The sequence below is a fragment of the Hemiscyllium ocellatum genome, chromosome 30, assembly GCF_020745735.1.
Source record: "Hemiscyllium ocellatum isolate sHemOce1 chromosome 30, sHemOce1.pat.X.cur, whole genome shotgun sequence".
In the NCBI taxonomy this organism is placed as follows: domain Eukaryota; kingdom Metazoa; phylum Chordata; class Chondrichthyes; order Orectolobiformes; family Hemiscylliidae; genus Hemiscyllium; species Hemiscyllium ocellatum.
The window spans coordinates 48461453-48485643 of NC_083430.1; the positions used below are offsets into that span (position 1 = coordinate 48461453).

The 24191-nt window shown below is 43.0% G+C and overlaps 1 protein-coding gene across 1 annotated transcript in view; it reads left to right on the forward strand.

Annotated features, from left to right (window-relative positions):
• The window catches only part of si:dkey-34d22.1 (discoidin, CUB and LCCL domain-containing protein 1), a 142213-nt gene extending 120817 nt beyond the window's left edge, over positions 1–21396 (forward strand). The window contains exons 13-15 of the mRNA XM_060847378.1: positions 255–292; positions 5085–5210; positions 20385–21396. Coding sequence (XP_060703361.1) covers positions 255–292; positions 5085–5210; positions 20385–20662 — 442 coding nt within the window. The 3' untranslated portion in view covers positions 20663–21396. The remainder of the gene's footprint in view (positions 1–254; positions 293–5084; positions 5211–20384) is intronic.
• The last annotated feature ends 2795 nt before the right edge of the window (positions 21397–24191 follow it).

Sequence of the window (24191 nt, forward strand, 5' to 3'; positions counted from 1 at the left end):
TAATGAACTGCTGTAACAACAGAACACTTTATACATCAGAAAAACTGAGAACTACCAAAACTTTTCAAAGTATTTGAATGTTGAAGTGGACTAGGGCTATTGCCACTTTTTAAAGATATAAACTGCTAAATTTTGAGGAATTTTACACAGATGATGAAATCTTATCTGTGAAATCTATGATGCATTGTAATTTCAGTAAAATGTGAGATTTTGTGCATGTACGCATGCTTCTGATAGATTTTTATTATCTGCAGGAAGGCTGGACCAAGAATGGACTGCTCTTTGCTAACAGGTAAATTATTTTGTTAATTTGCAGAAAGAGCTAAATTGTCACAGAGCACTTGAATTTCTAACATACGAGCTTTGCCAATGTGGTTGAATCTTGTCGTGCATGTGTCTAATCATGGGTCTCAGTGCCTCACCTATGTGTGAGAAAAGACAGTGAGCATTAACAGACTGGTGAGCTAGCTATTTGACAATGGATAACATCACATTACACCTTGAAACTATCTTCTCACAAATGTTGATAAGTATACAGGTATAAAAGTGGATAAATCCCCAGGACCTGATCAGGTGTACCCGAGAACTCTGCGGGAAGCTAGAAAAGTGATTGCTGGGCCTCTTGCTGAGATATTTGTATCATCGATAGTCACAGGTGAGGTGCTGGAAGACTGGAGGTTGGCTAACGTGGTGCCACTGTTTAAGAAGGATGGTAAGGACAAGCTAGGGAACTATAGACCGGTGAGCCTGACGTCAGTGGTGGGCAAGTTGTTGGAAGGAATCCTGAAGGACAGGATGTACGTGTATTTGGAAAGGCAAGGACTGATTAGGGATAGTCAGTATGGCTTTGTGTATGGGAAATCATGTCTCACAAACTTGATTGAGTTTTTTGGAAGTAACAAAGAGGATTGATGATGGCAGAGCGGTAGGTGTGCTCTATATGTTCTCCAGTAAGATGTTCGACAAGGTTCCCCATTGGAGACTGATTAGCAAGGTTAGATCTCACAGAATACAGGGAGAACTAGTGATTTTGGATACAGAACTGGCTCAAAGGTAGAAGCCAGAGGGTGGTGGTGGAAGGTTGTTTTTCAGACTGGAGGCCTGTGACCAGTCGAGTGCCACAAGGATCGGTGCTGGGCCCTCTACTTTTTGTCATTTACATAAATGATTTGGATGCGAGCATAAGAGGTACAGTTAGTAAGTTTGCAGATGACACCAAAATTGGAGGTGTAGTGGACAGCGAAGAGGGTTACCTCAGACTACAACAGGATCTTGACCAGATGGACCAATGGGCTGAAAAGTGGCAGATGAAGTTTAATTCAGATAAATGCGAGGTGCTGCATTTTGGGAAAGCAAATCTTAGCAGGACTTATACACTTAATGGTAGGGTCCTAGGGAGTGTTGCTGAACAAAGAGACCTTGGACTGCAAGTTCATAGCTCCTTGAAAGTAGAGTCACAGGTAGATAGGATAGTGAAGAAGGTGTTTGGTATGCTTTCCTTTATTGGTCAGAGTATTGAGTACAGGAGTTGGGAGGTCATGTTGCAGCTGTACAGGACATTGGTTAGGCCACTGTTGGAATACAGCGTGCAGTTCTAGTCTCTTTCCTATCGGAAAAATGTTGTGAAACTTGAAAGGGTTCAGAAAAGATTTACAAGGATGTTGCCAGGGTTGGAAGATTTGAGCTATAGGGAGAGGCTGAACAGGCCTGGGCTGTTTTCCCTGGAGCATCAGAGGCTGAGGGGTGACCTTATAGAGGTTTACAAAATCATGAGGAGCCTGGATAGGGTAAATAGACAAAGTCCTTTCCCTTCGGTGGGGGAGTCCAGAACTATAGGGCATAGGTTTAGGGTGATAGGGGTAAGATATAAAAGAGACCTACAGAGCAACTTTTTCACACAGAGGGTGGTACATGTATGGAATGAGCTGCCAGAGAAAGTGGTGGAGGCTGGTCCAATTGCAATATTTTGGATGGATTACCCATCCAAATAATCCACATTTGGATGGGTATATGAATAGGAAGGATTTGGAGGGATATGGGCTAGGTGCTGGCAGATGGGTCTAGGCTGGGTTGGGATATCTGGTCAGCATGGAGGGGTTGGACCGAATGGTCTGTTTCTGTGCTGTACATCACTATGACTCTACAACAGTGATTGACAGAGATATGCATCATCTGTGTGCAACAGCCTTGACCTTTCAAAGCCCAAGTGGAAATCACAGAATTGTACACTACAGAAGGATTGTCTAATGTTCTTGAGAGAAGGAAATCTGCTCTCTGTACTTGGTCTGGCCTACATGTGATTCCAGACTCTCAGCAATGTTTGGTTGACTCATAAGTGCCCTCTGAAATTGCCCGGCAAAACAATCAATTAAAGAGAAATTAAGGGCAAGCAACAAAAATTGATCTCACCAGCAACACCCATATTCAATGAAAGAATAAAGGGAAAGAAAGAAGGCCAGTCAAGGTACTAAGTCTGCACAGAATCTTTTGAAGAGCCATCCAGTGAGTCCCATATCCCTTCATTTTTTTTCTCCTTGAGGTATTTAGCCAATTCCCTATTGAAGGATACTAAGAAATCATTGGCATGTTCCAAATCCTAGTCACCTGTTGCATGTAAATGTTTTGGTCTTGTAGTCTTTGGTTCTGTTAAAAATGACCTCAGCTCTGTGTTCTTTGGTTATTGATCTCTCAGATATTGGAAAAGTGTCTTTTTCCAAGAGGAAACCCTATCTAAACCCTCCATGGCATTGAACAATTTTATCAAATCACCTCTTAGTCTTCACTGTGCTAAGGAACTGAAACACAGACAGGTGTCGAGCAAATCCTGATTCTGGCTTGTTTCTGGCCCTTCCAATGGCAATGCAGATGGTGCATTGAAAGGCTGGGGAACTCCAAGCCTTGCCATCCTTGGAGTGTTGGCTGGAGAGTGTCGGTGGTTCGGATTGGATGCTGTGATTCTAAGGAGGAAGTGAGGACTCCAGATGCTGGAGATCAGAGTCGAGAGTGTGGCACTGGAAAAGCACAGCAGGTCAGGCAGCATCCGAGGAGCAGGAGAATCGACGTTTCGGACATAAGTCCTGTTTCATTCCTGATGAAGGGCTTTTGCCCGAAACGTTGAATATCCTGCTCCTTGGATGCTGCCTGACCTGCTGTGCCTTTCCAGCAACACACTCTCGACTGCTGTGATTTTAAGATTAGTCATTTGCTGGAGATTTGTTTTCACAGAATCAGAAGGAGACCATTCAGCCCATTGTGCCCGCCCCAACTCATTAAATGAGCCTCATCACCTCATGCCAATCTCCTGCCTTTTCCCCATACCCTTGTATGTTACTTTTTATTGAAATGATCATCCAATATCCTCTCGAACTCCTCAATTGAACCTGCCTCCATCACATTTCTAGTTTGCATACTCCACTCGCTGTGTGAAACATATTTTTCCTCACTTCACCCTTTCCTATTTTGCAGGTTACTTTATATCTGTGTCGTCTTTTACTGGTTCCTTTTCTGAGTGGAAATGGTTTATCTTCATCTGCTCCCTCTAGCCCGCTCATGACTTTGAAAACCTGTCTGCCGTCTCCTCCTAGCTTTCTCTCCATGGAGAACACTCCCAATTTCTTTTCTGTCTTAGAGAAAATCTCAATGTTTTATTGGATTGGTGTAAGTTCTTTTTGGATTCTACAAATACCTAGAGCCTACCTTCCTCGTGAACCTGCCAAGCCCCTAATTTTCATACAATCATGGAATCCCTACAGTGTGGAGGCAGGCCATTTGGCCCATCGAGTCCACACCAACCCTTTGAAGAGTATCCCACCCAGACCAATCCTCCTACCCTATAACCCTGCATTTCCCATAGCTAACCCACTTAGCCTACATGTCCCTGAATACTGTGGGGCAGTTTAACATGGCCAATCCACCTAACCTACACATCTTCGTACTGTGGGAGGAAACCCATGCAGACACGGGGAGAATGTGCAAACTCTACACACACAGTCACCCGAGGGTGGAATCGAACCCAGGTCCCTAGTGCTGTGAGGCAGCCATGCTAACCACTGAGCCATCATCTTTGAAAGTAACTGTTAACACATAGTTTGCCTGTAGAGTGCAGAAATAAATCCAGAAGTCAGTTTCTTTTGTGTAATGTAAGATTTAAAAAAAAGACAATGCCGGAAATGCTCAGCAATTCAGGCAGCACTTGTCGCAAAAGAAACAGAGTTAACATTTCAGGTTGATGACTCCTTGTGAGAACTGCAGTAAGTAAAATATGTCTCATGTTTTCAGGCTGGATGAGGACAGGGAAGGAAGGGAGGAAAGATTAAAATGAAGATTTGAGATAGGTTGGAAGAAAGAGATAGGAAAAGAAGAAATGAGATGGGAGAAATGGAGCAGAAATTAGACCATTCAGCTCATCGATTCTGCTCCACCATTGTCCCACTTTCTCCCTGTAACCCTTGATCTCCTCGAAACTCAAGAACCTATCTATCTCCATCTTGAATATACTCAATGACCTGGCCTCCACAGCCTTCTGTGGTAATGAATTCCATAGATTCACCACAGAAGGCTGAAGAAGTTTCTCCTCATCTCTGTTCTAAAAGGCTTTCCCTTTACTCTAAGGCTGTGCCCTCGGGTCCTAGTCTCACCTACCAATGGAAACACCCACTCTGTCCAGGCCATTCAGTATTCTGTGGGTTTTAATGAGATCCCCTCATCCTTCTAAACTCCATTGGGTCCTCAGAAGTTCCTCATATGTTAAGCTTTTCGTTCCTGGGACCATTGTTGTGAATTATATTGGGACAGGTAAAGAAATAAAAGATGAGTCGAGCAGAGGTGTGAATGATAACAGCGTCTCAACCCCAATGGCTCCTGCCCTAATACATGGGAACTGCAATTATGATCTGAAACTGTTAAACCCTGTCTTAAATCCAGGAAACTATAATGAGCCTAATCATCTGTTGAACTTCAAGTAGTGTCTTTCAGACACAGTGTGTGCCCCTAAGTACTTTTGTGGTGTTGCTCATTTATTTGGACTGCATAAACATGTCCAACTAGGAATATTGTTCATTTTACATGTTCTTTTTTATCTGCAGTATGTGACAAGTCAGTCAAAAAGCAGAACTGTCAAAGAGGTCTACACCAGCCCACTGACTCCGAGATTATTACTTACACCAGTGAGGATGAGTCTGGCAGGTACATCACTGGAAACAACTTGTCAGGTACTGGATATATTTCCTTTCCATCAATAAGTGTCATGGGTTTTCTTGGTCAATTGTATCTCTTTTCCTGCATTCCTTCCCTCCTCTCCTGAAAATAGGGTTTAACGCTGAATTAAACATGTGGTTGGAACCTTTAAATTTCCCATGCATTCATGCGTGCATGTCAGCTATCGACAAACTAGCAGAGCCTACCTTCATTCTACAACTGCACTTTTCAGCCGAAGGTTCCTTAGCAGCCTCATGTTGGGCAGAAAGACCAATTAGATTTCGGTTTAGGTCTTGTTGGTGTACAGAGTGCAGTGGAAAGTGTACAGGGTCACTACACATGATGCCATCCTAGGTATGAAGCACTGAGATACAAAATCGTGTCATAGAAAAATAAAGAAATTAGTTAAATAATTCAGCACTACAGTCTTATTTATATAATGGTTGAAAAAATATAGGAATAAAGTTTAAAAAGTCTAACGTTACAGTACTTTCTCAAGCCATGGACCTGCAGATGCTCCAAGCTGTGCTCTCCCCGAGAGGGCTCACTCACTCTCCCCGAGAGGGCTCACTCACTCTCCCTGAGAGGGCTCACGCAGTCACTCACCCCGGGAGGGCTTACTCACTCTCCCCGAAAGGACTCACGCAGTCACTCTCCCCGAGAGGGCTCACGCAGTCACTCTCCCCGAGAGGCTCACTCACTCACCCCGAGAGGGCTCACTCACTCTCTCCGAGAGGGCTCACGCAGTCACTCTGCCTGAGAGGGCTCACGCACTCACTCACCCCGAGAGGGCTCACGCACTCACTCACCCTGGGAGGGCTCACTCACTCACCCCGAGAGGGTTCACTCACTCTCCCCAAGAGGGCTCACGCAGTCACTCACCCCTAGAGGGCTCCTTCCCTCCCTGTCCCTGGACAGGCCGCCTCGGACAGGCCAGGTTTTGCTACCGTTCACAAAGCTTCAATCCTGACACCCAGATTGTCGCTGTCACAGCTGCTGACGTCCTTTGCCAGCTGCCAATTCCCGCCTCGTTGCTCGCACTATGCAGGGCTGTGCTGGGCCCCAGCCGCTGCCACACTATGATGTCAAGACAACTGAGAAAAGATGAAAAAGAAGGAATTAAGTCCATCCAGCCTTGTCATGCAGACATGTCTGAGCCAGTGGGCATCATTAATTGATCCTCATCTCCTCTGTCACGCAGTCTCCTCTGAAAGACAAAAGAAACAGATAAAAACACTTGTGTTGGTTAATCTCCAAACCCCAAACCTCAGGAGACTGCAGCAACAATGTAAGGAACAGTAGCTACCCTTCTCCCAGCCCTCGATTGACCTGAGATGATTTTTTTTCGATTAGACTCCCTACAGTGTGGAAACAGGCCTTTCGGCCCTACCAGTCCACACTGACCCTATGAAGAGTAACCCACCCAGACCCATTTTCCCTCTGACTAATGCACCTCACACTACAGGCAATTTAGCATGGCCAATTCACCTGACCTGCACATCTTTGGACTGTGGGAGGAAACCGGAGCACCCAGAGGAAACCCACAAAGACACAAGGAGAACATGCAAACTCCACACAGACAGTCACCTGAGGCTGGAATTGAACCTGGGACCCTGCTGTTGTGATGCAGCAGTGCTTGCCACTGTGCCACCCTAATGGTCTTCGATGTTCTTCAGAAATTCAGTGTTATAGCACACAAGGTGGCCATTGGGCCCATTGTGCCTCCACTGGTTCTTTAAGTGAACAGCATTACCCCACGTCAGTCTCCTGCCTTTTCCCCATGTCCTTGCACATTATTTTTATACAGATAACCATCTATTACTCTCTTGAATTTCTCAATTGAACCCATATCCACAACATTTCCAGGCAGTGCATTCTACAGAAGTAAAATACCGCAGATGCAGGAAATATGAAGCAAACACAGAGTGCTGGAGAAACTCAGCAGTTGTGGCAGCATCTGAGTGGAGAGAGAAACAGGTTCATGTTTCAAGTCCAGTTTGACTCTTCTTCCGAACTTCAGAACACAACAGTGCATTCAATAGCCTCGCTACTCACTGTGTGAGAAAGTTTTTCCTTACTTTGCTGTTGGTTCTTTTATAGGCGGCTTTAGAACTATGCCTCCTTAGAATGAATTAGAATTAGCTTTCTTGTCACATGTGCTCAAACAAGTACTGTGAAAAGTTTACAAGTCACCCCTTACAGTGCCATCACACACACAAAGGTCCCTAGATTTAGCTGTTTCAATTACAGTTCTTGGTAAAGTATAGAAGTAAGAAAGTCCACTGTTAGAGATTTAGGTTATAAAATTATAAAATAGAGAAAAACAGAAGTTCAGAACAATAGTCTTCCAATCCAGTCTACACTGTATTGACTCCAGCCTGGACTGGGCCTTGACTCCAGCCTGGACTGGGCCTTGACTCCAGCCTGCACTGAATTTCACCTCAGGGTTCACAAAGCTGGGAGCTCACTCTGGTATCACCTTGAGACTAGAAATCCACACTGTAGCCATGTCAGGCTGAGAGACCACCAAGTACCATCCAAAGATCACCGAGTGGATGCCTCATCGGGTCTTTGCTGAGGCCAGGAGTTCCAAGGCTGAGAGTTCTTGTCCCTTTTAAAAACTGAATCAACTACATCTTGAGCAGCTGAAAAAAAATCGCTATTTTTAACAGACAATTGGTAATAAATTCCTGAGTTTAATCATTCTGAGTGAAGAGGAATTCATCTAATCTAGTTTCTAGGTTTTTAAATTCATATTCAGCGCTCACATCCCTTTCAAATATTAATAACATGCATCTGGATATCCAATCATTTCACCATTTAAAACACTTTAATCATATCACATCAAAAATGTTCCTTGATCTTAACATTTTAGCCCTAAAATGTAATATGCTTCTGGCTTGAGTCCTGGCTGATGCTTCACAGCTTTCAACTTAAAGCAAATTGGATTATTTTAATCCATCTGATATATCGCTGGAGCAAGCGGGACTTGAACCTGAACTTTCTAGCCCAATTGGGGACACTACTACCAAGCCACAAGACCACTGCACTCTATAATCCATAACAGACTCAACAAGCCAACTCAACAAGATCAGTTGTTTTGGTCTTAGCACCTTTATCAGCTGAGGTACGTGGAAAGCCCAAGATAAAATCTGATCTTGTAATGAGCCAACTAAACAAGCTCAGCATTAAGCTGTGCAATGTTCTCACTTGGAGTTAGAAGCAACGGGTTTAGGTCCCACTGTTCTCAGTTAACTTCAAAATTCTAGGTTTATACTCCACTGCAGTGCTGATGAGGGATGCTGTATTATAGTCATAGAGTCGTACAGCACCGAAACAGACCTTAAGTCCAACTCGTCTATGCCGACCAGATATCCCAAACTGACCTCGTCTCATTTCCCAGCACTTGGCATATATCCCTCTAAACTCCTCCAATTCATATACCCATCCAGATGCCTTTTAAATTCTGTAATTGTACCTGCCTCCACCACTCCCTCTGGCATCTCATTCCATACACACATCACCCTCTGAATGAAAAAGTTAACCTCGGGTCCTTTTAAAATCTTTCCCCTCTCACCTTAAGCCTATGCCCTCTAGTTTTGGACTCCCCCATTCTAGAAAAAAGACCTTGGCTATTTGCCGTACCTATACCCCTCATGATGTTATAAATCTCTATATGGTCACCCCTCAGCCTCCAACGCTCCAGCCTGTTCATTGTCTCCCTTTAACTCAAATACTCCAGGCCCCAAAACATCCTTGTAAATCTTTTCTGCAGGAGGAAAGTGAGGACTTTTATGCACCCTCTCAAGTTTAACAACGTCTTTCTTATAGCAGGGAGACCAGAATTGAGGGCAGCATTCGAAAGTAGCCTAATCAATGTTCTGTATAACTGCAACATGACCTCCCAACTCCTATACTCAATGGTCTGACCAGTAAAGGCAAGCATACCAAACACTGCCTTCACCACGCTGTCTACCTGCGACTCCACCTTCAAGGAACTATGTATCTGCATCCCTAGGTCTCTTTGTTCAGTAACTCTCCCTGGCATTGTTAAAGGTGATGTTCCTTCAGATGTTCACAGAAGACCTTGTAGTATTCTTTTGAAGAAAGTCATTGCTGATCTTTTAAGTAGCCTTAACTCCACTTTCTGGCCTTTTCCCCACCACCTTGAATCCAGCGAATCCCAAGAGGACATCGGTTGACAAATAAATAACAAACTCTGATTAGCCTCGAAAATCTTAGGTTTGACAAAGTCTGACATTTCAGAAGGCCAATCAATTTCCACTCAAATGAATGTGGATCATCTATTAAGTGATCAATATTAGTTATTAATAGATATGAGGGCATGTTTCGTGAATCAAGGAATCTTGCAGCAGTATAGTATCTAATAAGGGGACTATCACTGCGAAATGGGTACGTTTAGTCAATATGTTATCCAACAAACTGTCATTTCTGAGCTGCCTCCAGTTTCACACATTTCTTGGTTTGATATTATTTTAAAGTGTGGCCACTTTGCATTGATTTTCTGAATTCAATTGACAGAGAGCATAGCTACTGTAAATTTAACTTTGTTCACCTTATTTCTGTAATAACTAAACAATGCGATTTCAAATCTTTTTATGGGCACTTCCTTCAAAATAAGGGCAGCAGCGCCACCTGTCACTTCAAACAGGCAATTACAGGAATTTGCCCACATCGAAATTTAACCTTAGGCGTATTTTGATTTTAATTCAACTGTATTAAGATAAGTTTATAAAACCCATGGCATTCTTCAAAAGGAGGTCATGGCTAATCTTTTAAGTGGACTTAACTCCACTTTCCCTCCCAGTAACTGTCAACTCCCTTGTACATCAAAAACGTGTTTAACAGTCCTGAATTTGTTGAATGACCCAGACTGTACTCTTTGAGATAGAGAACTACAAAGATTGATAATCTTCTGAGAGAAGAAATTCTGCCTCATATCTATCTTAAATGGAAGAGCTATTCTTCATATAAGACATAGGAGTGGAAGTAGGGCCATTCGGACTATATCTTAGCCCTTTAATATAAACCATTAGGTGGCTCAGTGGTTAACATTACTGCCTCACAGTGCCAGGGAACTGGGTTTGATCCCAGCCTTGGGTGACTGTTTGCATGAAGCCCCCACGTCTGCATGGGTTTCCTCTGGGTATTCCAGTTTCCTCCCACTATCCAAACATGTGCATGTTAGGTGAATGGGCCATGCTAAGTTGCCCGTCATGTTCAGGGATGTGAGACTTAAGTGCATTTAGGAGCCTTCCACATCCATCAAGGTTTTACCTGCACATCCACTAATATAATTTATTGTATCCGTTGCTCCCGATGCGGTCTCCTCTACATTGGGGAGACTGGACGCCTCCTAGCAGAGCGCTTTCGGGAACATCTCCGGGACACCTGCACCAATCAACCCCACCGCCCTGTGGCCCAACATTTCAACTCCCCCTCCCACTGTGCCGAGGGCATGGAGGTCCTGGGCCTCCTTCACTGCCGCTCCCTCACCACCAGACGCTTGGAGGAAGAACGCCTCATCTTCCTCCTCGGAATCAATGTGGACTTCAACAGTTTCCTCATTTCCCCTTATCCCACCTCACCCTAGTTCCAAACTTCCAGCTCAGCACTGTCCCCATGACTTGTCCTACCTGCCTATCCACTCCACCCTCCTCCCTGATCTATCACCTTCATCCCCTCCCCAGTCACCTATTGTACTCCATGCTACTTTCTCCCCACCCCCACCCTCCTCCAGCTTATCTCTCCACGTTTCAGGCTCTCTGCCTTTATTCCTGATGAAGGGCTTTTGCCCGAAACGTCGATTTTGCTGCTCTTTGGATGCTGCCTGACCTGCTGTGCTCTTCCAGCACCACTGATCCAGAATCTGCAGTCATTGTTTTTACCAAGAGTTAAATGTAGAGTAATAGGTTAGGGGGATGGGTCTGGTTGGGTAACTCTTCAGAGGGGAGTTGTGGACTTGTTTAGTCAAGTGGCCTATTTCCCCTCTGTAGGGATTACTCTCATTGTTCTTTTCTGTGGTGATTTTATCTCCTGAATATTTATTGAACTTTCATAGCCCGGACCAATAATATGTTACCAACATTGCAAAATACAGGCGAGAACACAAAGACCTGGGATCAAATTCAGCGTACTAGTTCACAATCCCATTTTTAAAAAACAATGAAGTTGCCATCGTTCCCAGAGGAAGAGAAAAACCGGAGAGAGATAAGGACTGCTTTTCTTTTTTCAAAAAAAGGAGCAAATTATGATCAAGAACACCCTACAGGTATTTGCAGATTGAACAATAACTTTTAGTAATATAAGATGGTAAGAAGTCGGAACAGGAGTAGGCCATTCATCCCATTCAATAGGATCATGGTTGTTCCAACATTCCTCACATCCTTTTTCCTGCCTTTATCCCATGAGACCTGAATCCCTTATCAATCAAGAATCTATCTATCTCAGCATTAAGTATACATAAGGACTTTGCCCCCACCACTCTCTGTGACAAGGAGTTCCAAAGACATAATCCTTTGACAGAAAAAATTCCTCCTCCTCTCAGTCTTAAATTGACACCAATTTATTTTGAGATTATGGGCTCAGGCTCTAGACCCTACCATGAGGGGAAACATCATCTTAGCATTTACCCTGTCAAGCCCTTTAAGAATATTTATATATGTATATATTTGGAACAGTGAATTGGATAGATACTTAGAAGGGAAAAAATGGCAGGCAATGTGGAAGTGGCTCTTACAGGGCCAGTATATACATGAGGGACTGAAAGGCCTCAGAAAACTACATCGAATGTATGGCACAGAAACAGGCCATTTAGCCCGATCAGCCCACACTGATATTTATGCTTCACTCAAGCCTCGTCTACATCTTCCCTCATCCCAATCTACAACCAGGACCCTCTACTATCTTTTCCTTCATACCCTCGTCTAGCTTCTTTTAAACACATTTACACTATTATCATCTGCAGTAAGAAGTACCAAGAAGAAAGTTCTGAGTTCTTTATTGGGTTTCTTCGGTGACTATCCTATATCGATGGTTTCTAGTTACACTCCTCTCCACAAGAGAGAAGATAATCTTCATATTCAATGCTTTACAGAGTTTAAAATGCTTTTATTAGGTTTTTTTCAAGGAGGTCCAGCCTGTTTCTCCTTTCTTGATATGTATCCCCTTAAGATTTACAAGGATGTTGACAGGGTTGGAGGGTTTGAGCAACAGGCAGGGGCTGAATAGGCTGGGGCTGTTTTCCCTGGAGTGTTGGAGGCTGAGGGGTGATCTTACAGAGGTTTATAAAATCATGAGGGGCATGGATAGGGTGAATAGAAAGATATTTTCTCTGGGGTGGGGGAGTCCAGCACTAGAGGGCATACATTTCAGGTGAGAGGGGAAAGATTTAAAAGGGACCTAAGGGCAACTTTTTCACGCAGAAGGTGGCACGTATATAGAATGAGCTGCCAGAGGAAGTGGTGGAGTCTGGTACAATTACAACTCTTAAGAGGCATCTGGAGGTATATGAATAGGAAAGGTTTGAAGGGATATGGGCCAAGTGCTGGCAAATGGGACTAGATTAGATTGGGATATCTGGTTGCCATGGACGAATTAGACCGAAGGGTCTGTTTCCGTGCTCTACATCTCTATGACTCTACGAACCCTCTCCAGTGGGTAATACTCTCAGGATTAGAGACCCTGGGGAATAATTTGTAGATTCTTTCTCTCGCCATATGTAAGTTGGTGTAAGAGCCAAGAGATCAGGAGAATTAACACTTGGATTAAAAGGGTATGGAAAGAAAGGCTTCCTTTCTGTGAGGTAGGAGCACACATTCTGGCACAGAAAGGTGCTGGACCAATGGTTCAGGACAGAACGAGGGTGGGACCTGTATCCTCACAAAGAAGGTAGATAATGGGGTCTCAAAGAATTTAAGGTAGTGAGAGGTGGGAAGTAATATACAAGAAATGGGCGGCACGGTGGCACAGCAGTTAGCACTGCTGCCTCACAGCGCCAGAGACCCGGGTTCAATTCCCGACTCAGGCGACTGACTGTGTGGAGTTTGCACATTCTCCCCATGTCTGCGTGGGTTTCCTCAAGATGCTCCGGTTCCTCCCACAGTCAAAAAATGTGCAAGTTAGGTGAATTGGCCATGCTAAATTGCCCGTAGTGTTAGGTAAATGGGTAAATGTAGCGGAATGGGTGGGTTGTGCTTTGGCGGGTCGGTGTGGACTTGTTGGGCCGAAGGGCCTGTTTCCACACTGTAAATAATCTAAAAAAAATGTAGGCAAACTAAATGTAAATAAAGCAATGTAGGAAAGTGTATTTTCCAAGTGAAACAAATCAGAAAAACAGGCTACTAACTGTCAGATTTTGACAGAGTACCAATTTAGACTAATGGCATTGTTCTTTGAAAATAACATTGTTTTCCTGCTTCTTCGCTATTTAATAGATGAATCTAAAATCATCACTAAATTATTGCTATGTAACAGTTTAATGTGTATGTTATGCATCACATAAAACATTTTAAAGTGTCAAAATGACATTAAAAATACAGAAAGACTGTGAATTCAAACTAGAACTGGAAATTTACAATCTCCTACCAAAAGGGTTCTGAAAAGCTTTAAGGATATCGGCAAGAGTTGGAGGGTGTGAGCTATAGGGAGGGGCTGAATAGACTGGCGTTGTTTTCTCTGGAGCGTCTGAGGCTGAGGGGTGACATAACAGAGGTTTATAAAATCATGAGGGGCATGGATAAGGTAAATAGACAAGGTCTTTTCCCTGGGGTGGGGAAGTCCAGAACTAGAGGGCAGAGATTTAAGGTGAGAAGGAAAAGATTTAAAAGGCACCTAAGGGGTAGCTTTTTTCGAGAGAGTGGTATGTGTATGGAATGAGCTGCCAGAGGATGTGGTGGAGGCTGGTACAATTACAACATTTAAAAGGCATCTGGATGGGTATATGAATGGGAAGGGTTTGGAGGGATATGGGCCAATGGGACTGGATTAATTTAGGATATCTGTTCAGCATTGATGAGTTGGGTCTGTTTCCATGCTGTACAACTCTGTGTGCCTGCCATCTCATCCAACTCTAAGGCCAGCAGTTTATAAGTACCTTCAGCCTACAGTGCAATAATTAACTCCTATGGACTTCAGGCTTGTGCCTTTTTATACAATAAAGTTACACCAGAAAAGCAGGCCATTCAGCCCAACCAGTTCAAGTCGACGCTTCAGCTCCACATGAGCAGCTGTCCCAATCCCCTGTGCCTGCCCATCACTGATCCTTCTAATGTAGACAAGGTTTCTGCTTCAATCCCAAACTCTAGCAGTGTGGAGCCTCACTATCAGCTGTTGCTCAGCTGTACACATTGAACTGGGACTTGAAACTACAACCTTTTTGAATCTGCAGTGCTGAGGAATATAGGAGTACTGCAGTGCAGAGCGCTGTGCTAAATCAAAACTGAAAGAACTGCAGATGCTGGCAATCCAAAATAAAAACAGACGCTGCCAGGCCAGCTGAGCTTTTCCAGCAATTTCTGTTTTTGATGCTGTGCTAAATGTTTGTTGCGGAGATGCCCCACAGAAAAGCCGAGATAAATATACATTGTTGATCAGGAGGGTAATCAAGGATTAAGGGGAAAGGGCAGGAAAGCGGACATGAGAAAGTTGACCCTCCTGCTGCTCAGATACTGCCTGGCCTGCTCTGTTTTCCCCGCACCACAGTCTCGACTCTGATCTCCAACATTTCAGACCTCACTTTCACCAATGAGAAATGTTTGATCAGCCATGATCCTATGGAATGGTGCAGGAGACTTGTTGAACAGTCTATTCCTGTTCCGATTTGTTATAGTCTTATGGTCTTAGCTGCTATCTTAAGTGGTTATAAAGGATCCCACAATGCTATATCTAAAAGCAGGGAAACTCATCCAGTGAAGTGGCCAACATTTAATCCTCATCCAGCATCACTAAACTAAATTATCTGCTTATCTGAACATTATTCTGTCAGGAAGATTACTATGTGCAAACTGGCTCCTGCATTTCCTACATTGCAACTTTAAAAATCATTTGGTGGCATGTCCTGAGATTGTGAAAAGTGCTGCATGTGTCCCTTTTTATGTTTCTCCTCCTCTAGCTTGAAGGTCTTAATTAATTCGATCTGTGTCTCCTAATTTTACATTCATTAATCACTGAAAACAAACCATGTCAATCTCATCCCTTTATACTTTTAAACGGTTCTGTCAAACCATCCCTTAATTTCCTCTCCAAACAAAAGCACATGCAGTTATTCAATAAATTATTTCTGTTGTTATTTATTCATGAGAAACTATTTAGTAGATGGGGGAGGGGAGGGATCTCATAAAAATCTATTAAATTTTAGCAGGACTAAACAGGATGTTCCCAATGACTAGGGAGTTCAGAACCGGGAACACGGTCTAAGGAAACAGGGTAGACCATTTAGAATTAGACTTAGTCATGTTTTAGTGCCATCTGTACTCAAGTATAGGGACACAGGAGCACAGTGAAAAGTGTACAAAGTTTCCATTTTTCAGTGGCATCTTAAAATACAACATACAAAACCAGATTTTTTTTTAAAAAGAGAGAACAAATCAAAGAAACAGAGCCAAAAGAAAAAGGAAAATGACCAAAAATCGGAAAATGTCCAAGATATAAAGTCTTCATGTCCCTGCACGTAGCCCTGGCCTAGACTGAGATGAGGAGAAATCATTTCACCAGAGAATGGTGAACCTGTGGAAATTCTCTTCTGCAGAAAATGATCGATGGCAAAAATATTGAATATTCTGAACATTAGATATAGTTCATAGGGCTAAAGGTTTCAAAGGGTATGGGGATAAAGCAGGGACAGGTGACGGTATTGGATGATCAGACACGACCATATTGAATGGTGTGGTATGGACCAGGCCAGACACGCTCAAAATATTTTAAGAAGATAGCCTTGGCCTGATTTTTTCTTCTTTTAAAGTCAGATGTGCAGTGGCTGTTCCAGGAGTGATACAATTGGTCAAACCACTCTGCTTTAAGCAAGACAGAATGAATTTAAACATTGCAATCAAAACACGAACAAAAGAAAGTGGAATTTAGAATAACTTAACTATTGGAAAACTTAACCGAATATTCAATACAGTAACTTAACTAATTAACTGTTCCAATATAGTAGCATCCCATAAACATGCCCCTTGGTAAAAAGATGCATTAATGCACAGAATCTTACAGACAGGAGGGAACAACATCTAGAGGGATTTTGGACAAAGTCAGTTAGGGATCACTTACTGAAACTCGAACCCCTCTGATATTCACACATCTTGTGACTGCTACAGCTAAACCAACAAGAAACCTCTGAACTAGGAGAACTGGCCACTGCCTGTCCATTGTTAACTGTCTGTTTTAAAAGGCAAAAGTGAGGACTGCAGATGCTGGAAACTAGAGTTTAGATCAGAGTGGTGCTGGAAAAGCACAGCAGGTCAGGCAGCGTCCGAGGAGCAGGAAAATCGACGGTTCGGGCAAAAGCCTGTTTGTTTTAAAAGCCTAGCTCCCTAGACTCTTAGACTCTGGCTTTACAACCTCACCACAAAAAAATCCAGGACAAAATTACCTTTATTGAAGTGACAGCATCATCACAGGCGGAACAGGCTTGAAGGGCTAATGGCTTACTCCTGCTCCTTTTTTATGTGGTCTGCTGAATCTAGAATGTGGTCTCTCTATTGACTCAACATCCTTCCTATAATGTAAATGCCCAAACTGTACATATTATTCCACCTGTGGTCTTTTTAAGATTATTAGATTCAGCGTTACATTTCAGTTTTTTTATTAGATTAGATTACTTACAGTGTGGAAACAGGCCCTTCGGCCCAACAAGACCACACCAACCCGCCGAAGCGCAACCCACCCATACCCCTATCTTTACCCCTTCACCTAACACTACAGGCAATTTAGCATGGCCAATTCACCTAATCTTTGGACTGTGGGAGGAAACCGGAGCACCTGGAGGAATCCCACGCAGACACGGGCAGAATGTGCAAACTCCACACAGACAGTCGCCTGAGTCTATACATGTTTCCATTAAACCAAGTACTCATTACCTTTTTTATGGTCTTGCTCACTTGAGGAACTACTTTTAAGATGTATGATTCCGAACCTTCAAATCCCTCTGCTCTGCTAGATCACATAGTGTTCCTTTTCTCAAAGTGTAATTCTTGCTATTAATTAGCGTACCCATCTCCATTGGACTCTGTGGTCTTACGTGGGTTTGCAGCTAAGTACAGTTCTGCCTTAAATGCAGTGTATCCCCATTGATTAATTTCTATTGTAAAAAAATCCTCAATGGCTTATAATTTGACTCATATAATGTAGGTGAGATATGATCATCCAGAAATTATGCTTTCTGTGATAACAGAGTTAACAGGCAGTAGTCCTCCTTAGGATTGCCCTCCAACCTGTCGGTGATTCTTCTGGCGAAAGCTCGAGGTTTGGTTTGTTCTGAATGTTCTGGTTGGACAAATTGACTCAGTTCAGGAGCCCCATTATATGCTAAGACATGTCCCTTTTATTACATCGCTTGCTGCTGTGTTTGAAAAGTTAAATTGTTTGAAGATCACTTTGACATTGTCAGTGTGTAAGGTAGGTGAAGGGCCAGGTCATTGGGTGAATGTTTAGGGTAAGGTAGACTGCTTAGGTTTGAATCAGGGTTGGTGTCGGGTCAGGCAGGTTTGGTTTGGAAGGGGGCAGGAATGTCCGCAAGGATCTGGGCTGGGGGTGGAGTGGAATGTCAGGGAAGGAGATGCTGAAGGGAAGGGGTGTCTGGTCCAGTAGGATCAGGTCATATCGAGGGTGGTGAGGTTTGTGAATGAGGGTGGGGGAATCGGTCAGAGGGTGGATATCGGACCCAGTGAGGTCAGGTCCAGTGTAGAGGTGTCAGTTCTGATCAAGAGAGAGCTGTATTTGCAGAATCGGTGGTGAGTAAGGTGCTCCGTTTTATCCAGGAGTTAGAGTGGGCTTTTAATCCTCCAAAGAGAAAGTGAGGACTGCAGATGCTGGCAATCAGAGTCGAGAGTGTGGCACTGGAAAAGCGCAGCCAGTCAGGCAGCATCCGCGGAGCAGGAGAATCGATGTTTCAGGAATAAGCTCTTCCTGCTCCTCAGATGCTGCCTGATCTGTAGTTTTTCAGCACCACACTCTCAACTTTTAATCCTCCAACTTTTCCAGGTAACTTTGAGCTTAATTGAACTATAGCATTCTCTGACTATTAGCAGGTTTTGAGTAGATTCGTAGATCCGGTTGAGGCTCTGGATGTAGGTGTGCTGACTGAGCTGAAAGGTTCGTTCAAACCTTCAGTAAGGGGAATAGCCCCCTGGAATTTTCAGCTTCCTGGGCTGCATGCTTGGAGCGAGCTGCATTGGGAATTCGGAATAGTCCTGATTACAACTCCAGTTTAAGCTACAGAAATGGCGATAGGGCCATCAGAATATCTGGGCCAATGTACTTCACCTTAATATTTCTTAACCCTCCACTGTGTCAAAACATGTCATTTTTAAGCAACCTAACAAGCTTATTGATTGTATTAATATTCCTTTACTCTGAAATGACAAGTGTAATAGAACCAGCACAATGTCAGGTATATCCCAGTGATCAGCTGATTGAATCAAACAGTGTGTACTTTCAGTTGGCTGAAATAGACATAGTACAGACCATGGGAGAGAAAGTGAGGACTGCAGATGCTGGAGGTCAGAGTCAAGAGTGTGTCGCTGGAAAAGCACAGCCGGTCAGGCAGCATCCGAGGAGCAGGAGAATCGACTTTTCAGGCAAAACACTGATTCTCCCGCTCCTTGGATGCTGCCTGACCGGCTGTGCTTTTCCAGTGACACACTCTCGACTATAGTACAGACTATATTCAACTGTCTCACTCCTGCAAACCTCAAAACAACACATCAGCTGTGAGATGTGTGATGGTGCGGTCACTATAAGAGGTTATTTTGTCCTTTTATTTTTGGGGGGGGAGGTGTGTGTACGGCAAAGGTACCAAGCTGTCGCTAAGAAAGGGAACAATTTGTGAGACCTTGAGTTTTATTTTTAAGTTGGAACAATGGAAGTAGCCGGACTGTGGCGGCTCTCACCGAACAGGCTTTCTAGTTAGTTTTTTCAGTTTTTAGCGTTTGTTTTCAGCAGAAGTTTTTGGGACCTCAAAAGAATTGGGAGCTTCAGTCTCTCGGCTGCTACTGTCTCTGAATTTTCTCTTGATGTTGTTCCCTCCTGGACTGGAGAACTGCATGCGGAAATCTGTGTGTCTGAATTTAGCTTTTTGTCAAGGGGTTTATTAACAAGATGTCATTAAATTGGAACAGTTAATTAGTATTGGTACTGTATCTATTATTCAGTTATTATTCTAAATTCTGCTTTCTTTTGTTTGTATTTTAACTACAGTGTTTAAATAAATTGTGTTTTGCTTAACATCAAGTAGTTTGACCAGTCACATTGCATCTAGAGATAGCATTTCACATCTACCTTTTTAAAATAAGAAAACATTAGGGAATGGGCTACCTTCTTAAAATACGTTGAGGGGTTCTGGTCTGGTCCATAACTGATGTGATCCTGTGTTGGCACTTGTTAAACAATCCCAGTTGTGCTAATAACTAAACTAGCAACCAATTTATGTAAATAGTTGAAGAGTGTGGTGCTGGAAAAACACAGCCGGTCAGTCAGCATCCGAGGAGCAGGAGGATCAACTTTTCAAGCATAAGCTCTTCATCAGGAATTTATGTAAACAGTCAAACTCATAACTTAACTTATTTCTTTCCTGAAAGAAGGTTTAAAAAACAAGGTGGAGATGTATCGGGAGGAACTTTGACAACTTGGAGTCACAGCCAATAGTGACCGAGAGAGTTAAAATGATGGTTGCACAAAAGATGAGAATTAGAGGAGCACATGATTCCAGGAGGGTTGGAGGATGTGGTAGTGATCATAGAAGTACTAACCCTTTGTGATTAAAAAGAAAGACAATCCCTTTTTCTGGTTTCTGTTCCTTAGTAGCCCATATCTCACCACTATCAACAGCCTTCTATCACACCATTCCTTTTGAAAATTGCTTGACTGCTTCATTGCCATAGATTAAGGCACCACCCATCATATATTTGTTTATTTAACACAAAACTGTTTTTGTATTTTTCTCCCAATAGAGTATGCAGAGCCTGACATTATTCAAGTCGGGATAACAGCCCAAAAAGCCTCATCTACTTTCAAGCCTCCAATAGACGATGGCTACACTATACCACTTGTTGTGAGTCACTATGATGTCCCTTTCTCTGGGAAGAGCCATGAATATGCGGAACCGTTATCTAACCAGGAGCCGGAGTATGCTACTCCATTTGTTGAGCAAAGCTCAGACTCCGAACCCTCCACAAAGAAAAATGTCTACATAGTAAAAGTCATTCCACCCAATCAAGAAGCACTATAGAAACCTCAATCAAGCCAGCTGTGCTGCCTCGATACTCGTCTCCTAACTAGACAAGAGACAGGTTTGTGTCGTGTACTCAACCTTCTCAAAGACTACCAAGCAAAACCGAGAAGGCAAAAGCAGCAAGCAGAAAGGTACAACGTCGAGCAAATTACACCAAAATAACTCCTCTCTGCCCTCATGACTTTGTCAATAAACCATTGAGCACATGAACAGCAAGTACTTGTGTACGCTTTAAAATCACCTGTCACTCCTGAACTTCAAAGAAATTTGGCAATACACTATTATCGATGCCAAATGGTAGGAATTAGGTGGAACAGATGGTCAAGTCAGATTGTAGCTCCAGGGCAAGGAGTTATATCACTACGTGAAAACCTTGAACTCTGAATACATGATGTTATTTCCAACAGGGAATGTTTTGATAATCAAGTTATTTAATGTATTTTTTTAAAGTACTGAATAGGTAAAAGCACTTCATAAAATAGGATTGGATGGGAGCATGCATTAATTGTTCATTTTTGTTACAGATATTTTTTACAACAGAGAAAACTGATTTTATTTAATCGACAATTAATCAGATTTGTCTTAATAAAATGTGATGTCTAGGTTTTGGTATAGACTCTTTTGAAATTCAAAATGATGGGATTCACAGTCTTTGGCACTGCACACCTTCAGGCTATATTCCCAGAAATATTTTTAACAAACAATGAGTTGATTTTATAGCAGAATTTAAATACAGAATAAATACATGGAAGCAATTTCAGAGCAGCCACTTCTCGGAGTCATTCATGAAGATGATCTATGGGTAATCTTAGAGCTTCTCACAAAAAATTGCATTGAAATTACAACAATGAAATCACATCCTAGTATCTAATGTTCTTCCAATTTAATTTTTTTTCTTTGCATTCTCTTGATTTTGAATGTTCAGGTCTCCCTGTGAAGTGGAAATGACAAGATATTCTTATTAAAGAATTGTCAATAGCAAAATGGTTATACTATAGTCTAACAAAAATCTAAAATGATTAATGGGACATAACATCCCTATGAGAACAACAATTGAGTCATTATAATCTTGTTATTTGTGGGATTTTGCTGTACACCAATTGGCTGCTACATATCCTACATCACAACAGTGACGTAATTTTAAGAGCCAAGTCATTGGTTGTAGAGTTTTTTGGAATGCTCCGAGGTTGTAATAGGTACTACATGAATGCAAGTCTTTACCTGTGTAAATTTATATATCACGTGATGCCTACATCAAGAATTATTCCACAATGGTACCTTCAGCATATCAGGACGGTTGGTTTACAATGCAGAATGATGCCAGCAGCATGTGTTCAATTCCCACACCATCTGAGGTTCTCCTTCTCAATCTTTCCCCTCACCTGAGGTATGATGACCCTTGGGTCAAACCATCATCAGTTGCCTTCCTGTAATGAGAGAGCAGCCGTATGGTCTGGTAAGACTATAGTAACTTTATATTTTATACAGAACCATAGTTGGAATTGTGTAATACAAATTAAACATTTGTTTGGAGATACAAACCACTGCACCAGGAACTCGGCTGAATAGAGAATGAATGGAATTCATCAAATCATAGAAGCCCTACAGTGTGAAAAGAGGCCATGTGGCCCATCAAGTCTGCACTGACCCTCCAAAGAGCATCCCGCCCAAACCGAGCCCCCTCACCCAATCCCCATAACCCTGCATTTCCCATGGCTAATTCATCTAGCCTGCACATCCCTGGGCACTATGGGTAACTTAGCATGACCAATCCACCCTAACCTGCACATCTTTGGACTGTGGGAGGAAACCAGAGCACCCAGAGGAAACCCACACAGACCCGGAGAGAAAATACAAATTCCACAGTCACCCGAGACTGAAATCGAACCTAGGTCCCTAGCGCTGTGAAGGGACAATACTAACCACTGAGCCACCATTCCACCCAAATTAGCTGAAATTGACTTGAGGTGAATGGGATGATGGGAGTATATTAATATGATGGGAATCCATTTGCTTTGCTGTGAGCGTTAGCAGTGTGCCCCTGGGATGGAAGATGGAAGGGATAAAGCACTGCATTTGTTAAAAGAAATATAGTAAGAATTGCTGAACCTTACAAAGATTCCTGAGGCATCTGCAGCCATGGGAATATAAAAGAAATTTGGGAAGGTTGGTCCATCCAGGCCTCTAACACTTAACTTGAGGGTCCTGCTGAGAATCTGAGAGACTGAGATGATGTTGCCCATGAGCAAGAAGAACAGACTAGCCTCTCCGTGCTAATAGGTATGGATGCAAGTAGCCAGGAAGTAAGTGGAACAAATGTGTTCCCTGTAATCTGGATACAGTGTGCCAAGAATTTCAAGGCCTTATGAGATGGATATAGTGAGTGGCCTAGCACTTTCAGGTGCCAAGCCCCATAACCCGATTTTCTCAGTAATCTCACAAGCAACACCCCCCCAGATCAACAGACCTGGTAATCCATTCATTCTCTTCCCTTGAACGCTTCCCCTCATCCCCATCCAAATAGCCCACACAGAGTCTCCCTTATAGAACATAGAACATAGAAAAATACAGCGCAGTACAGCCCCTTCGGCCCTCGATGTTGCGCCGATCCAAGCCCACCTAACCTACACTAGCCCTCTATCCTCCATATGCCTATCCAATGCCCGTTTAAATGCCCATTAAGAGGGAGAGACCACCACTGCTACTGGCAGGGCATTCCATGAACTCACGACTCGCTGAGTAAAGAATCGACCCCTAACATCAGTCCTATACCTACCACCCCTTAATTTAAAGCTATGCCCCCTCGTAATATCTGACTCCATACATGGAAAAAGGTTCTCATGGTCAATCTCAATCATGTTTGATGGTCATCATCAACAAACATTATTTTTCCCTCCTCTCCTCATAATCCATTTCTCATGCTGCTAAATCCCTATTTTACCATCTTGTAGAAGCATATGCTATTCTTCAGAGAAAGTCAGAGAACGGGGTTTGCGATGACCTTCCAGTGAGAGCCATTAGCATTGAATACCCAACTGGTCTGCTGAGAAGCAGATCCTGCCTCAAGAGGCTATGGACATCAGCAATAACTTGTCAAGAAAGCCTGAGATTCTTGAGGCACCAATGCTGAGACTTGTAGAGAGTCGATCTTCTATGGATCTCACTTTGGGAGTCGTGCCTCTGTCTGGTTCTCTATATCCACTCCCCCTGCCCTTTGGGATTGAGCAAGAAAAGAAATACCAGGTCTAACCCATCATACAGGATTTCATTAATGCCAAATGTAAAATCAACCCCAATATTGGTTCATTAAGTAGGCTTCAATAAAGTGTTCCAGTAATTGTTGTGTAGCTCTGCAGTTTGAACTGCTGTAACATTTTATCCTATTACAGGTGCCACTTAATATGACATGATGATACATATCATGAGTATGGTCACATTGCCTTTGTTAGAACAATGGTGTACCAAATGCTATTTGGAGTTTCCTATAAGGAAAATGGACACATTAAAATGTTGAGGAGATTTTGTA